General features: G+C 40.0%; 1 protein-coding gene across 1 annotated transcript in view; it reads right to left on the reverse strand.

Moving 5' to 3' along the window:
• Positions 1 to 18,572, reverse strand: part of LOC131457184 (pyruvate carboxylase, mitochondrial-like) — a 329,828-nt gene that overhangs the window by 208,690 nt on the left and 102,566 nt on the right. The window contains exon 11 of the mRNA XM_058626042.1: positions 13,497 to 13,659. Coding sequence (XP_058482025.1) covers positions 13,497 to 13,659 — 163 coding nt within the window. The remainder of the gene's footprint in view (positions 1 to 13,496; positions 13,660 to 18,572) is intronic.

Below are 18,572 nucleotides of genomic sequence, written 5' to 3' on the forward strand. Positions count from 1 at the left end.
AATAAACAGAACGTGTGAATGGAACATTTGTACAGAAAAACGGGTAAAGTGAGTTAATCAGAGATGTTTAAAATGCAATTATGAGAGAAAGATGTAGACGATATAGGAGATTTATAGAATGAGGCGGCGGGGGGGGGGGAGGGGGGTTGACAATGGTATAAAAAAACTGCAGAAATTGAAGAAAGAACCTTCAAAAACAAATCAGCAACATGAAAGAGAGGTGAGAAGGAGTGAGGCAGAAACCACAGAGGGGGAAAACAGACAGGAGGAAAATAACATGGTAATCGGGGTGAAAAGAAAACACGGAAAGAAATATGACGCTGCAGAAACAAATCAGGTAACAGAGCAGAGGGAGGAACACAGAGAGACAAGGGGGCGCGACAGGAGAAGACAAGAAATGACAGGAAGAGAAATGGCGTGTAATAAATACAAAGAAATCATGGCACGGAGGAAAATATGGAACAGATAAGGAGAGATGGGAGAGATAGCGAGAGAGGAGTGACAATGGAGGAGGAATGATGAAGGGAGTAGAGAGTGGATCAGCTAGTAGAACAACAATGGCAGGAATGTGACACTGGGATGAGGGGTGTCCATAACAGGGACATTCACTAGTGGAATGACACCTGTGTGCATTCACACACACATTTACATACTAGAAACACACATTAACACACCTCTCTGCTGGTATTGTCTCTCAGTATGTGCTCCTGGGGAAACATGTATGGAAATATAATCCTGTTTTCTTTACAGCATGTGAACAAGGCATTCTGTTGCCCTTTCTGAATTCCAAGTGCTCACATGAAAGGAGCAGCAAATGGGAACTTGCATTCAGTAAAACAGAGATTATTCAAAACAATTCAACAGTTTTTCTATCTTTTTTTTTTCAAATTGAAAATCACTATATGTTGTTTCTGATGCCCTAGATTGACGACGATGAGAAGCAGCGTGGAATCATGGGAATTTGTGTCTTTTTATTTGGTTCTCCTTTGAGTTTGCACTTTAAGGAAACACTTCAAATGCACAGGATAGAATGAAAAGAGAACAGACGTGTTTCTTTCTCACTCTGATGTTTCACAAGTAATTGGCCCTGGTAGTTAGAACCGAGATGGGTAAAATAGATGAAATTACCTTGAATAGAATTGGATTAAAAGAGTGATGGCATTAACTGAATATATGACAGTCTTCTCTTTTTTGATTTTTGAGATGTTGTAAAAAAGTACATATTTGTTTTACAAAAAGAAAAATGCTTTTTAAGATTTGATTGCACCCAAGTGCTGTCATCACATGAGATGATTCTTACAGCACTGACTGTTTCGCTGCTTCATTGTGTGTCTTGCATCTTTAACGTGTGCTAATAAAAGAATGGAGTGTGACGATGTGATAAGTTTTGGGTTATTGATAGAGCAGTACGACAAAATACTGGCACGAGACCTCAGTGAGGGTGACTTTTTTTCTTTTAATACAATAATAAGACGCTGTATATTAAGGTGCCAATTTGCTCAAGCCTGGATTAAATTTGCATCTTTGTATGAATCACAGATGTGGAAATAAAACAATGGAATGGAAAAAAGTGCTGATAAAAGTTTCTTAAAGCCATTAATATTTCAACAGAAAATATCCATCCATCTTCTACTGCTTTATCCTCCACCAGAACCCTCTGGTGGAGGATGCTGTGCCAATCTCAGGTGACTTAGGGCGATAGGCGGGGTACACCCTGGACAGTTCGCCAGTATATATATTAATTAATAATTATATAATAATTATTAAAGTTCAGAGTTAAATTCCTGACATCAGAGCCGTATGAAATCCGTTTTATATTTTTTGTTACCATTTTTTGCCATGTTAACTTTTCTAAAATTTGTGTCTTAAAATGTAACTGAATAAAAGGCAACAACATGTATGTTATCATGTGCTTTAAGTCTGAAATACATAACTTCAGACAAAAAACAGGAGACTGGGCCCACACAGGCACAAAGTCCTGGACACATTCTCGTCTTGAATATGTCTACGGGCTTGTAGCTGTAATTTTGCTTTTTAGAGGCTCTGTTAGCTGCCGTTTCCTTTCTTATTCTTATGAGCTGTGAAAGCTAAGTGTTTGTCAACTCTTTAGTTGCCATGTTTGTCTCAGATAGCTGCTTAAACGTTCAGCAAGACCCCGCATTTTATAGTTGAATTCCATGTTTATTGTTCAAATCCTCAGTTCCGTCCACAGTGCATAAATCATATGGCCCTACATTAAACTTCCACCGGTCCACCTGGTGCATTACGTAAAGAGGTAATAATTACTGCTCATCATGAACTATAATTATTACTACATATTACTCATTACTGTTAATGTTAATATTACCCTCATCCATCCTTCATCTACAGCTTTGTCCTTTTCTGAGGGTCACATGAGGAGCTGGAACCAATCCCATACGACGTGTTACACCCTGGACGAGATGATGAAGATGATAGTGATGATGATAATTGTTGAGATATTGGTTTTTTAAATGCTCCTGGTCTCTATCTCTCCATCTTCTTGTTTCGTTTCCATTCCTTGTTTCACCCACCTCTCATTGACTAACCCTCCTCTTCCCTTACCCCTCCTTTTCTCTCCTCTCTCCTAAGCCCAAGCAGTGGTGGCAGATGTTCGTACACTCTGAGTCTGGTTCCGTCAGACATTTATTCCTGTTAAAGGGACGTTTTTTTCTCTCCACTGTTGCCAAGTGCTTGCTCACTGTGTTACTGTTGGGTTTCTCTGTAGTGATTGTAAGGTCTTGACCTTCTCTATGTAAAGTGCCTTGAGATAATGCACGTTCTGAATTGGCGCTATACAAATATAATTGAATTGAGACACCAGTGATCCCAACAATCTATTGCACCGATCTCTTGTAATAGCTTTCCACAAATGGAACTAAGTGCAGTTTAACTCTCGTTCTACAATTTTCAATAAGATTTGGTCTTCAAATGAGGAAAGATTGTAGTGTTATGCATGAGCTGGAGGAAAAGCGAGTCACACCACATTGAGTGAGCACAACAAAGAAATGAAAAAAGATCCAAACCAAGCATGTGTCAGCACACTGAATTGTCCAATAGGTATGAGACTATAAACTTCCTGACTATGTCAGTAGTCATGACTGCTGTGGGGTTTTTTAATGATTTGTTTTGTGACTAATGAATGAATGAATGAAATTACAAGTGATGTGCTGACACAGAGAGTGGTGAGGAGATGGATCGGCATTAGAGAAAAATGACGTTAATTTGACAATACCAGAAAATACATGAGCAGCAAATTGAGTGGAGGGTGCACTAATGGAGGAAAAGGGAGAAATGTCACTCCATAAAACACTGGGCTTATTCAAGCTCATAATTACAATGGCACTGAGTGGTGGTGGTGACAACGGTGGGATGCAATGTATCGCACGCAAAAATGGGAGAAATTTGACCAGAGATTTGACACAAAGGTACATCAGGAACACACAATGCGTACAGCACTCACACTGTGGAGAGTCAGACACTGAGGAATGTCCACAAATGAGCTCCTCAAGGTCAAAGGTGGCCTCTTGGGAAATGACACCCTGTCTGACTGTGTATGTCTGTCCGTACCTGTGGTGCTGGTGGTTTTACAGATGAGGTTAGGGTTGGGTTAAGATTAAGGTAAGGTCAGTAAGTAAGTCTCCAAGAATTTTTTGTAAGTCAATGTGATGACATGGAAACCAGACTGTATCTTTGTGAGGACCAAAACCATTCAACCATGGGGATTGAGGACATTTTGGGTAAATTAGGAAACTTTGTCTGGTCCTAAGAACATTGAAAGGGATGTTATGTGTTAGAATTGGGGTTAGGTTAGTTTTAAATTAAAGGTTAGGCATTTAGTTGTGATGGTTAAGTCTAGGATGTTACTAGAATCAGCAAGGCAGCATGTGAGCCTGTGCATGCGTCTCAAGCGCTCTCTTACTGGTTTATTTGCATTTTCCACATATTGCATATTTTAGTGACCCTTCCACACTTTGCTTTTCACACTTTTTCATTTGGTTTAGAGGTTATCAATAGTAGGTTTTTAAAGGCAGACAAAAAAAACATAGTTTCGAGTATGAAAAAGCAGATTTTTGGCCACTCACTCACTTCGAAGGGAAAAAATGATATTCCACACATTTTTTAAGAGAACAATATTCAATACAATTTTGAAGATAAAACTCTGAACAATACAAGACAGCAGTAGCAAGCATCATTTAGAAAACTGCAGAGGTGATGGAATTTGCAAAGTTCCTTGAACACTTCAGCAACAGTGTAGGGCTTCAACTAACAGTTATTACCCAGACGTGGAGTTTTTTTCAAAAATGGTAAAGCCCTGGGTTTGCTGATTGCTGTGTAGTGTGATTTCAAACCAGGTGACAACAATCAACAACTGAGCAGCTATTTTTTCCTGCTCAGTTTGTGGCTGTTTGTCTCAAAAAGATGTCAAGCTTTGTATTAGAGTAGACTGCTGGTGTTTGCCTCAAATTCTATGGGATATTTACACTGATCGCAAGGAAGTGACGTTTTTCTTAAGACTGCCATGGGTGGAGCCAGTCCCGCTCTAACATTTTACTCCGGTACCCCAAGGGAAGGGTGCCAAAGAATGGCGGCTTGTTATTTTGGTGCTATTCATAATGGAAACACAAAAAAAAATGTACCGTACTGTTTAAATTGATAAAAACATGACTTAAAATTACAAGGTTAATTCAATGCATCTCTGGGTGCAATGCATCTATGGTTTAACTTCACCTTTTGACACTTAATCATCTGGAAAAAAAACAAACACATACAGTAAAAGTGGCCCTTAAATATGCAATTAAAGCCAGTGACAAATAGATTGTGTTCAGCATGCAACTAGCCAGTAACAACCATGGCTGCGGAGCCTCCATGCAGAGCGGTACAGCGGAGGCAGCAATTATCTGAGTCTGCCGAGGCCAATAGGTTGTAAAATGACCTTTTCGAGCCAGTTAATCTGAACTAAATTGATACATCTGTTGACCACTGGGTTAGACTGCGGGGAAAACAGTATTTTGCTAACAAACCAGGAGGAGTGAATATAAAACTAACATACAGTATGTGTTACCTCATTAACGGTAAGAACGTATTTCTCAGCGTAAAGAACATTCAAACTTAACCACCACCTATTGCATAATGCAGTTGACTGACAGCTTCATTAATGGAAATGAAAATGATAATGGCGACAATCACTGTGCTGCCAATAGGAACCAACATGGGGGTGTGGGATGTTTAGGTGTGCAAGAGAAGGTGTTTACGCTGTGTGAAGCACAGCAAACGCACTTCCGCTAATTAGGACTCAACCTATTTTCAGAACTCAAAATAGGATGGCGCAACTTCCATTCACACACACACGCACAGTGGCATTGTAAAACAAATAATACTAATTTACATATTGATTGACACATGCAAATGTGTTTTAATAAAGACACAAACGAAATGAGGAGGGGGTGTGGTGGAGGAAACGGAAAGTCTGACGAGTTGTGAGACGACTGATTCATGAGATGAAGAAAAGTAAAAACAATTTCAACTGAGATTCCAATTTAAGTTGACAAGGAAATTAAAGAGAACAGATGAACGTCCACTGAATGGGAATGTGAACATGTGACATTGCAAGGAAAGGAAAAAGACATGCTGAGTAACAAGGAGGAGGTGGAAAATAGAGTCAGCTGGATTTGGACATTGTATCTTGCAGTCTTTTTTTTAGGAGACAGTAGTTTGGAGAAAGGAGAGGAAAAACACTGCAGGGTAGAAATGTTTAGAGGTTCAGGGTGGGAGAGATCAATACATGAATGTGTGGAAGGAGCGCAGGGAAATCTGAATATATTAGAGTTGAAGGGAAAGATTGATTGAGTGAGTTGGTGAAGAAAATTGTGGGAAAAAATGTGATGACAGGTCACAGGGCTGGGCAATATATGAATAATATTATATCAGGACATGAGACAATATATGGTCTTAGATTGTGGATATTGTTATATCGTGAAAAAGTATCTGTGATGACATTTCCTGGTTTTAAAGGCTGTTGCATTAATAAATCATATTTATTTATTATTTATTAAAACTATATAACACTAATTCCATTCTAAGCCTAATTGTTTGTGTAAAAGCAGAATTTGACAACATGTGGTCAACACATGTAAAATATCCTTCATTTTATATTAAGAAGCCAAAGAAAGAAAACAAGCAGGTGTTATCTAAAATGAAAGGTAATAACTTTTATTTCAGAGTATTGTCTCTCTCCTTTGAGAAGCACAAACTTCTCTTTCCATGACTACAGAGAAACAACGTGTGTGCAGTTTTATATCCTCACATATCTCATATATCGGTATATAGCCTTAAAATATCCAGATATTTACAAGCCACATGGCCCAGCCTTACAGAAATACTGATTTGATTTATATTGTTATATATATTGATATCAAATGATTTACCGTGATAAGATTTTTTCTCATATCACCCAGCAGTTAAATGGAGAGAAAGGGTTTTGCTGTCGTTCCCTTTATGCTATCAGATGTAAAGCAGATCAAGACAAATAAACTCACAGCCTCTTCCTTCACTCTAACTCATTAAATTGTTGTGTTTTCCCTTGCAATCTAACACAAAGCCATGTTTTCCCCCCACCTTTACTTTATGGAACTATGATGATGTGCAGCTTCAGTAGATCATCACCACCAACTGATCCCTCTGTTAATATATACAGGCTTCTCCTCTAGTGCTACTTCACTATCAGCTCCACATCTCACAAAGCTAATCTGATCTCAGAGGTTATACATCAAAAAGGCTGGTGTGGATGCACTGAATGTGACGAGTGCCTGCTGAAAAAAAATTGATTAAAATACAAAATGTCAAGGTGCTGCATTAATACTCTCCACTCTCCACTCCTCTCCCTGCTTGCTTGATCCCAAAACCATGCAGTCCATCCCTCCCTGTCATTCTGTCAACAGGGCTGCCGCTGTCCTTCTGCTATGACATCCATCACTCTCCATCCTTGTTACCTCGTCCCTGCTCCACTCCAGTCCATCCCTCCCTTCCCTTTCACATCGTAGGCTCATCTTTTGTTTTCCTGTGTGCATCTTTTCCAACCCTCATTTAAATACACACTATTTTGTTTGTTGTGTGACATGATGCCTCACATGCTGAAGCATTAATATCTTTTTCAAGACAGCTCAATCTGAATTGCGAGCATCTTGATGGTCCAGTGTGTAGGGTCTGTTGGCAAAAATCTAACATAGTACAATAGGTATTTTTTTAAAACTGTCTTCTTCCTCTTCTTCTTTCGGCTTCTACCTTTACGGGTGGCCACAGCAGATCATCTGCCTCCATCGTGTCCTATTCCTTGGTCCCTCTTCTGTCACACCAACTGTCCTCATGTCCTCCTTCACAGCATCCATACTCTGTGGTCTTCCTCTTTTCCTCATGCCCACCATCATCCCTGCTCTGCACGAGACCAAACCATCTTAACCTTGTCTCTCTTAATTTATCTCCCTCCAATATGCTCATTTGTAATCCTGTCCACCCTAGTCACTTCAATGTTTTTAAAAGTGTGTAATTCCTCTTCAAATAACACTGCTTTCCGTCGCCTTAGAATAAAACTTTTACATCTACTTTAAAGCGGAACTATGCAGGATTGTTACCCTAATTTGACAGCTTTGGTTAAATGTCAGGAGGCCTCATGAAATCTTGTCAGCTGTGAATTTGTATAAAAGTGAGGATCAAGCCGTAGACAATGAACGGATGAATGGATGTTTACGGTGGTGTCGCACACCCCCATGTTTTTACAACCAACAATCCAGCCAGAGTGTTCATTTTGCATCTTGACAGGCGAAAACAAAGAAAAAAACATTTTCTGGTATGTGAAGGCCACTGTATCTCACCATGAGATGTCAATAACGCTGCTTTCACACTACGTGGCACCGGCACGACTTGATTCGCCTCGGCACGGCACGTTATATTTGCTTTAGCGATAGTACCTGGTACTTTATTAGTACCTGCTCTGACAAGTTTCCAAGTGCACTGAGCCAATACTATGCGTGACGCCATCAGACTGTCGGCCATTGATTGGTCAGAGCGCCTTTACTGGAAGAGGAATGAGCAATTCATGTAACAATGCCGAACTGTAGATCAAATAAAAAGACTTAAAAATCCTGAAAACTTGCATTACTTGTGTAACATTTACCACGGATATGTCTAAAACCTCAATATTTAACAGAGGAGTCTGCGATCGCCAGCCACGAGCCGCATCACAGACTCTGCTGCTGTATTTCAGGTCAGTGACTGTGTCAGACGGGGTCTGTGCTCCGGTCATGGAGGAAGTACTGAACAAATCGTTTTAATTAACTGATTCTAACGATTCAGTACACCGATAAACAATTGCCTTACAAGTCACTAGTATGTGTGTGTCGCGTATAAATGAAGTGACGGCACTTGCAGCATACAGCCGTGCTGTGAGGACCCTGCCCACGATGAGGAGGTACTTTATTGTGATCGAAAACCAACCAAACCGTGTAGATCGAGAGTCGAGCCGAGGCGAGGGCGAGGCGTGGCGGGACCATGTAGTGGAAAAGAAGCACAATTTTAACACAATGGCCCTTTAAAAGCCAGTGAGAAGAAGAAAATCAAGCTGATATGGAGTGATGGAATATAACAGTGACTAATCATTTATGATATGCAGTCCTTGTATGACTTTACACCTCGCATGAATCTTTCTCTACCGATTCCCACAACATTTTGCTCAAGGGGCAGCTGCTGACTTTGCCAAAACACACTGTGCCAATTAAAAACTGCCATTATTTCCTATTACTCAGTATTGCATGAGGCTGAATTAATACGGGAATAAGCATTTGTACTGCAATTTTAATTCATATACATTTTTTATCCAACTTTAAATTTTTAAATATAGTTTCCAATCCGTTACTCTTAAACACTGTAGCTGTAAAAATACACCTGAGGTCACTGCGGTGGCTCATTCATTCATCCATCTATTGTCTTCTTCTTTATCTGCCACATGAGGATCGTGCAGCAGCTGACATAGGGCAAAAGGCGGGGTCACAACCCTAACCCTAACCACAAACAACCATTCTCACACACACACACTCACAGCTACGGTCAATTTAAAGTGTCCAGTTAACCTCTGCATGTTTTTGGACTGAGGGAGGAAACCTAAGCACACAGGGGAGAACATACAGATTCCATGTGGAGAGGCCCACAGTCAGACTGGGTCTTGCACCTGGGTCTTTTTTTGCTGTTAGGCAACAGTACTAGCCACAACAGCGCCGTGGGGCCTCTGTGGTTCATTTCCCACAAAATAAACCAAGTGGAGGACAAATCTTCCTCCCCTGCACTAATTCACTGTGTCACACTGTTAAGCTGTTTCCACCATGGTATGGATCAGTTCGGTATAGTACAGTTTCATCCATTCTTCTCTGTATTTCTTTGGTAAATGTGTGGAGAGTAAATACTGTTTAATACTGGAGGACTGCAGAAGAAAGGATGAATAGGTAGGATGGAGGCATATACATTACTTCAAAGTGGGAGAGTTAGTTGTAAATGGTTTGTATTTATATAGCACTTTTCAATTCTTGATGGCCACACTTCACACAGTTTTTCCCCTTCATCTATTCACTCACACTTTCATAAAGCGCATCCAGCACATTTAAGTACAGCACTTTTTTCTACCACCCATTCACACACTGCCATTAAGTGTCTTGCCCAAGGACACATCGGCATGTATAGTGGAGCCGGGAACCGAACCCACAGCCTTCAAGTTGGAAGACGACTCGCTCTACCACTGAGCTCCCTTCGCCCCCAATTGTGTGACGCGGAAGAGAGAGAAAGGGAAAAGAATCAGGAGGAAACAAGGCAGAAAGTCCTTGATGTAAAAAAGGTCATGAGCTCTTCCGCAGCGTCTCTCCAGACACTTTTGAGAGAAACACTGCACAGTTTATAAGCCACAATTTTCACAGCGAGACGTAATGCACCCTGAACGTGACAATACCACATAATGGGGGTTGATGACCTAAATGCGGTAAAATATCCATGTTAATGTTTTAGAAACTTAAATGAAATATCTACCCCTGGAAGAAACTGAACGGACTCAAATTCAAGTGAATCTAAATCTGTGTGCACAATACAGGCATTCATTTTCTCCCCCTCACTCAGAAGGCAGGAGACAGATGATTTGTGTGATTGGAAAGCCACTGGTGCAAGTCAAATTCAATCACATCCAATAAGTCAAGAATCACTGTGTTAGTCACTCACTCGGCAGCGACAGCAGTATTTTTTATTTGCAGCCACCATGACAAGAAGGAAGGGAGGGGAAGGTGGGCAACAGTTTATTTATTTATTTTTTTTTAAATGGCAGTAACTTTGACATGCAGACAGTAATATCATAACGGTGATCAGCTTCTCTTCTCTGCTCCAGTGTGCTGCTGAGCTGTAGATTTCTGACTGGATACTGAGGGGAAACTGTGCATGTCACACTATATTACTTGTTTCACTTTTTAGCTCCTCTGCAGTGTTCAAGAATACCACATTTATTCCCACCCCGAGCAGATTCCTCCCACGTATAGGTAGAGTCCGGGCTGCACACCAAGCAGGAACCCAGCCGTGGTTATTGGGCTTAAGGCTTTTTTTTTTTTTTTTTTTAAATCACTGTGCTCTGCTGAGGTCAAACATGCCATTATCTTTCATATTTATCTTTCACAGCCAGTTTGATTTGTTCTTCGCGTCCTGTTACATGGATGTTTTATTTTTACAATTATATCTTTTTGTCCGTAATTCCAAACAGCAACTTTTATTGATTCAAATTGTCTTTCATTACCGTTTAATTATTCGTAAAGTGCTTTGTGGCACAGTTAAGGCCCATAAAAGCCAAAGAATCATTAAAAACACGCTCATTAAAGAAAGGGAGAGAAGTGAGACAATGGGAGAGAAAGTAAACTGATAGAGGAGTGAATGGGTGTACAGAAAAGGACCTGACTGTCAAAAGCATCCAGGGATTTGACCTCCTCAATTTAAAGAGAGGTGTACAGAGAGACGATGAGCAACGACATGTATGGTGCAGAGACATACAGAACACCAGTTACACCTTTTTCTTGATAGGGAAAATAACAAGGACACACTCTCCCATACCTTACCATTTTAAACACAAGCTAATAATTGATAAACCAAATGCAAACAAATATTTTCAGAGAGAGATGCACACATTCTTCTCACAGAGATGCACATGAACATGCACACAGCAAAATCATGTCAGCCCACCCACAGACTTCATACGCCTATGTACGTTTATAATTGAACCTCTGGAAAACCGACTGTGTGCCAGTGTGACAGACCTATAATTCAAGTGCAGGTTGCTCTCTGCAGCTGTGTACACACACACACACACACACTCATGCAGCATTCTTACTGAGGACAGTCATAGACATAATGCATAGGCCTTTACACTAATCTTAACCAACCATCCATCCATCCATCTTCTGCTGCTGCTTTATCCTCCAAAGTCGCGGGTGGTGCTGTGCCAATCTCTGCTGACATAGGGCGAAAGGCGGGGTATACACTGTGGACAGGTCGCCAGTCCGTCACAGGGCGACAAACAACCATCCTCGCTCACACTCACGCCTACAAGCGGCCCACAAAATAATGTTATGACTTTCCTGCTCCTCCATTGACACACATCAAGTTACCAATGTGGACTTTGACAACACAGAGGCATAACGAGAGGGCGGTTAGAAATAGGTTCGGCCGCTCATTTGTGTGTTGCTCCCTCTCTTTTAGCTTGATATGTCAAATAAAAATTCTTGAGTATAACAGATTATTGGCTAAGATACATGCACGTGCTGTTCTACTGTAGTTCAACACCACTGGTTTATGTTTTTTTTGATCCTCACAGACATACACATACTTACTGATGTCCCTAATTAGTACAAACTTCCATTCAGTTATGTTTGACATTAAAACCAAATAAAATCATGTATGCTTGTGGAACTGATGATCAAATCCTAACTCGACAGCAAATATCTAATCAGCCAATCACATGGCAGCAACTCAATTCATGTAGGTATGTAGACATGGTCAAGACAACCTGTTGAAGATTAAACCAAGCATCAGAATGGAGAAGAAAGGAGATATAAATGACTCTGACCACACGGCAGGTGTGAGGGAAAATCTTCCTGATTAAATACTTAGGAATTCATATGAGCGACAATAATTTAAAGACAGTTTTATACAGAAGGCATGTTGTTCCTAAACTCTCTGGGAAAAGAGATGATAGGGCAGGAACCATGCACTGTCAAGGTTATCTCCAAAGTAACAGAGTGAGTAGCTTGCCACAGCTGAACCTTGGGGAGAGAGAGAGAGAGAGAGGATGCAGGGCATCTTGACCCTAATGCACTGTCTATGTGCTTGGTATTTAAGTATGTCTATATGCATCAACCATGGCAAGTTGCTGTCAGAATCTGAGATGACCGTCTGCAATTTATTGCCAGGCATTGTCTCTTTTCTCCTCGGTACTGAGCTGTCTTTAAAGAATTTTCCCAACTTAACTCATCACTGATCCTACAGCCTTGGCAACAGGAATCCCCTTAACAGCACGGTTGTTGGTCTGAATATTTCAAAAAATGCTTATGCTAATGTGCAAAATGTCAATACATAAAGATTCCAGAGGTCATAGGGGAATAGCCCAACTGGTTTGAACCTCATCAAATAATGAACATGGGCTAAACATTTCAACACTGAACCTCGAAAAAGATGGGCTACAGCAGCACAAGATCCCAACACACCTAACCGTGCATAATTAATTAATTATGAATATGGACTGAATGTATACTTTATATCAACTTAAATAAATGTATTAGAATTTAAAGAATCATATTGTATAGTAAATATTAAAGTGTAACTATACCCCTGTATATGGGTATCTAGTAACATAATTTGCTGATCCAGGTGCTAATCTTCAGATTTTATTATTGAAATAATACATGTGATAAAAAACAGCTTATCTTCTGCCTCTCTCTAGTCAAACACCAGCTACTGCATTTCAAATTTTACACTCTTGTCATCACTCTGTCGCCTTTCTCTCTCCACCACATGAACACAGAGCAAACTCAGCTGCAACTCGGTGTCAGATTTCACTACCAGACCACACCTCCTGCACTGATCCTCACTCTACTGCACGATTCTGTGAACAAATCTCTTTAATTAACCGATTGTGATAATTTAGTAAGTTTGTGTGTTTATGCCACGTATAAAACTTCACAGCGCCTCCATCCACGTTGAGCAGGTACTATAAAGTAATGGAAAACAATGCCTGATACCAAACTGAGTAGTGCTAGAACTGTATAATGGAAAACCTGTATTTGTCATGCTGGGATCTTGTGCTCTGAAAAAGATGTGCCATAATTGAGATGCACATTTCTTCACTTGAAAATGTTTCACTTCAAATTACGCAGGTTGAACTTGACAACTATTCAAATGAAGCCTACCTCAATCCTGCCGGTGTCTGGCTGGAAGCCTCTGGCTGGGTCTTCGGTGGTCACTCTGCACTGGATGGCACAGCCGTTCACCCTGATCTTGTCTTGTTTGAGGCCCAGATCCTGCAGGCTACGGCCCTCACACACATGGAGCTGGGCGTGCACCAAGTCCACACTGTTAAGAGAATGACAGGAGGGGGGATGAGTGAAATGAATTCATTGAAGCCATGAACAAGACAACTTTTTTCCTGTTAAACCAAAGGTAACAATGCCATTTCAATATTATCTTTGGCTATTCTTTGCTGGATGTTTCAGTGGGTGTACATTTTTTTCAAATGAATCTTTGATGTAACACAAAAAAGTAACCATCATAAACACCTCACCTGAGAAATTAAGAAAACTACTATCCAGTTTAATAATCCAGTTTTGTATATTCTGAATACTGAAAATATGTCTCTATTTTTGAAAACTGATATCAGCCCAATTTCAAATATTAGTATATTAGGGGTGAAGATGGACCAAAAATGAGTCAGTCAGTCAACAGAATCATTTTAAGGAATTTGAAACAGCACAGTATGGACTTTAAATACAATGTAAGTTTACGAAATCTTGTTTTGGAAGAATGTAAATGTACAATAATATGGTCAATTTAAATTCTTATACTCTGATTCTGCACCTGCCTTTTTTGTTAAAGACATTAGTCCTGTCAATCTCACTGTAGACAGATATAATCACATGAAGACAATCTTGTCCATTATTTGTTCTGTCAGCACAGTTCCAAGAATCGCACACATTTGCATCCCTGATTCATTTTGTCAACAAATCTCTAAATACGCTTTTGCATCCACAAACATGTGCAAGCACACACGTTCACAGAGACACTCACATTATGCAAATTTTATTCAGCAATTATTAGAAAGAATTTCAATCTGAGAGGGAGTTATTTTCGTCCATATACATGAGTTATAACCCTTCATATACATTTTGGCTCATCTGCATGCATGTATTCAAATGTAGAGCTCAGAATGAGACTTGGTGGGTCAAGCTTCATGACCTTGCTCAGTCTATTGCGCAGCCAAAATGTATCCTAAGTATTTTGTCTCCGTTTTCTGGACACATTTGAAATGCTGTGGCTGACAGATACAGTAGGTGGTGATAAATAATCTCGAAATGCTTGTGTCCCTGCCCTCCGCCCGCTGCCAAACATAAACACACACAGATAAGTGGGAAGTGTCTCTGCTTTGAAGAGTGAATGAGACACAGAAGGCATACGAATAAGCAGGCCAGCAAGCCTGGATTTTGGATGCCGTGTTGGCTTCGGCCTTTTTTATTGTCTCAATTAGCTGGTGTCCACATTCTGCCCAAACAGACGGACAATTATGCATCAGACTGGTGTGAAATATGTTGATGGAAAAAAGCAGATCCACCCTTGAATACTTGGACAGGCGCTAACCTCATGTTTTTTGTTGTTCGTGTGGACATTTTTTTAGTAGATAGCTCTACCCATGTCTCCAAATAATAAAAGGGCAAGACTAAATTAATCACTGGGAGTAATGCCAGCAACAGCAATGAGTAAGTGAGTTATTGTCAGTTTACAGTATTAAAGAATGTCAGGGCAAAAAAATTGTTCTGACATTCATTCACTCATTAACCCATTCACTCAAATTGCATATTAATAAAAGGTGACGCAATATATTACCCATAAGTATTTATGTATCAGCAGTGATGGGAAAAATGCCGGTAAAATAAATGGCGTTACTAACGGCATTATTTTTTTGCAGTAATGGGTAATCTAACTAATTACCGTTTCCATCATTTCAACGCTGTTAGCGTTACTGATAATAAAAAACTATAATTAAACTCAGTGAAGCTGTTTTTATCTGACCAAACTCTCTCTCCCACAGGAGCTGCAAAGAGCAACACAACCGCATAAGTGATGATGATTGGCTAAGGTAGAGTAAGCTTTCAAGGTAAGCCAGACAGAGGCAGAGTTGGGCAGGTGTTCACGAACAAACGCTCACAAACAAACAAACACACACGGCACAGTCGCACACACAAATGACCAAGAGACACAAGCAGCAATGGCAAGTCCAGGCAATTCAATGCTTCTAAAACATCTATTGTGTTTTATTGTTCCGCTCTTATACGCACAGTAATGATAATATCTACAATATCATGTTAAATTTGATAGGTGTTTTGTCTCACACTGTCCCACAGCAACATTAAAATAGTGCCAATTAGTGTACAATGTTTTCTGTAAATAATGTATTCTATTAAGTGTCAATTCATTTCACTTATTTAATATTCAGTTTTATTATAAATAATGTTATGCAATAGTTACTTTGCCTGGTAACTACTTACTTTTATAATGCTGTAACTCAGTTACTTCTTGGGAGAAGTAACTAGTAACTATAGCTAATTACTTTATCAGTAACATGCCCCAACACTGTGTAGAAGTGTAGAATTGAAAAAAGAAAAAAAAGAAGTGGTTTTCATAGCCTTGGAATGCAACTTCTATTAAGGAAAGGGCCTTGTGTTATGGAGGCCACAATCATGCGCCACCCACAGCTGTACAGCAGCCCAAACAGATGTACATCTCTCATCTGAATCATATAGCTTATGATGTAAATGAAGAATGGCTTTAGCAATATAAACCTACTGCATAAAACAATGAAGAGGAAGGAGAAAAGGTAGGGACCTATGATTTCTGCAATGAGGAAAATGTGAGCAATAAAAACTGGATTAACTGTGAAACTGACAGAATTTGTCATAATTTTTCTGAGAGGTTGAATGTTCTGCAGAGACAGAGAGGACGTTTATGCGCGACGACCAGTGTAGCTTCCCTTTCACAACGTCTAAGCCGCCATCGGAGACAAACACGCTGTCAAAAAACACACTCAAAACCAAGTCAGGCGATGTTCTGTAAATTCTGCCAACACACACACACAGTCAACTGGGCCCATAAAAATATGAGCTACAACCACTTGGATTCAAAAGCTCATAAGAACAAAAACACAATTACAGCTACAAGCACGTCGGTAGATTCAAGAAGAGGAGTTTGTGTGTCTGTGTGCACCAAGTCAAGCAGCTATGGTTGCTTCTTGTGAAATCCTGCAAAAATGTAACCTCCCCGCAAACTCACCAGTATCTAAAGCAAGTTAGAAAATAAACTGGGGAGAAACTGTCCTGCATGCTTTAGAGGTTTCCGTGCTCCAACACACCTGATTCTTAGACTTCTGCAGTGTTTGCTGGTGAGCTGACCATTTAAATCAATGTTGGAGCAGGGAAACATGTGCTGAAGTACATAGTCATCACATTTTAGGACCAATTGCTTTGCCATTTTGGGGGTATGGAGTACGCAAAGGCCACTGAAGTTGATGTTGTTGATGAGTCCCACCATAATGTTGCACACTACTGTCTCACCATTAGATGTCACCAATTGATACACACTGGACCTTTAAAAATATGCCAACTCTGGTAACTTACCAGTGTGTATGGCTGCCAATTTAAAGGGATGGACGTACTTTTCAGCAACAGCATTTTTCAAGTCAACCCTAAAACATGAGGCATACATGCATTGCCTCTTTTATTACATATGAATCAAGTTTAGCAAAAAAGTTTTTTGTTTCCCCTCACATAATTCATCTACTTTGAAAACATGAGGCAACAATGATTGAATGAGGACCCTGGAGGGTTGATGAAATTTATTGTATACTAATTTGATTCTGACAAATTAAAGAGCCTGCAGCAACATCTGTCCCTCAGTGCAGCGAGTTACAGAATGTCTCTCGTATCATTACTGAGTTCCACAATAGGATCCACGTAGCAACACACGACAGAGGACGAGGGCGATGTGCCTTCAGCCAAGTTAGAGTTAAAAAATGTAACTGATGAATAGAAATGCTTGCTCTCAATAAGCGTAATGACAATAACTACTGGAGAATGTAAATGCTTGTAAAAATTGCCATGCAAAAGTGTTACCTATAGAGACAGAATTAAAAAGATATTAAATATTTAGATGCCCGGTATAATCTGATAGTTTCAAATGTAATAAAAGTGAGGTGTCAATGTCAGAGGAGTTTATAAATCCACTGTTCCACATACATAACCATGTGAGAGAAAAAAGAGGACAAGTTAATCTGTAGTTTGCTGCCTCTGAGGCACCAAAACATTAATTTCCTATGTTACTGAAACCAATCAACCAGTACAAATACTTATTAAAAGTTTTCAAAAAACTAATCTATGTTCTTGGAGCCTGTCTGACAAAGAACAACCTCCTCTTCTTTTGCAATTCAATTCAGTTTTATTTGTATAGTGCCAAATGACAACAAACATTATCTCAAGGCACTGTACATAGACAATATTATAGAGACAGGAAAACCCAACAATTCACACAATGAGCAAACACTAGGCATCAGCGGAGATAAAACCAAAACAAAAGAAAACTCCCTTTTAACAGGAAGAAATCTCTGACAGAGCCAGACTCAAAGATGTGCAGCCATCTGCCTCGACCGGTTGGGGTGAAGGGAAAAATGGGGGAAATTATCCGTCACTAGCCTAAATACGTCCGTGCTTCTTTTGGATTGGTATGGACATTACACAATACTTACAATACAGTCCACCTATAATGAGGAATCATTGCTTGGTGCTGCAGATGAGGGTGATTGTTGACGAGTTGCATTTTCAATGTTTCTGTGTCCCCGCCGCGACTTTTGACAACTTTGTTGGTTTGCCTGGCAGTCAACCATTTTCTGGCTGCATGGCAAAGCCACAAAGCTCTGGCAGCCATGGTTTAAATGCCTGTATGAACTCTTCTTTGTCGTTTTCGCGAGTGATTGGATTCCCATGGTATTGCTCCATTTCGTCCGTCATCATAAGCTCTCCTGCGTCATGTGCATGACGGATGAAATTAATGCAATGTACGGACAAAAGGCTCCGTCCATCTTTGTCTCCGTCTCCTGTGTAGAATGTAAATGGGCCTATACTAAATCTAACTGTTATAATGCAAACAATATAGAAGGATAAAGTACAGGTAATTATACAATATTTTGCTCTAGTATTATTTATAGGAATATGTCTGGCCTACAT

Source organism: Solea solea, chromosome 3, assembly GCF_958295425.1.
Source record: "Solea solea chromosome 3, fSolSol10.1, whole genome shotgun sequence".
Classification (NCBI taxonomy): Eukaryota; Metazoa; Chordata; class Actinopteri; order Pleuronectiformes; family Soleidae; genus Solea; species Solea solea.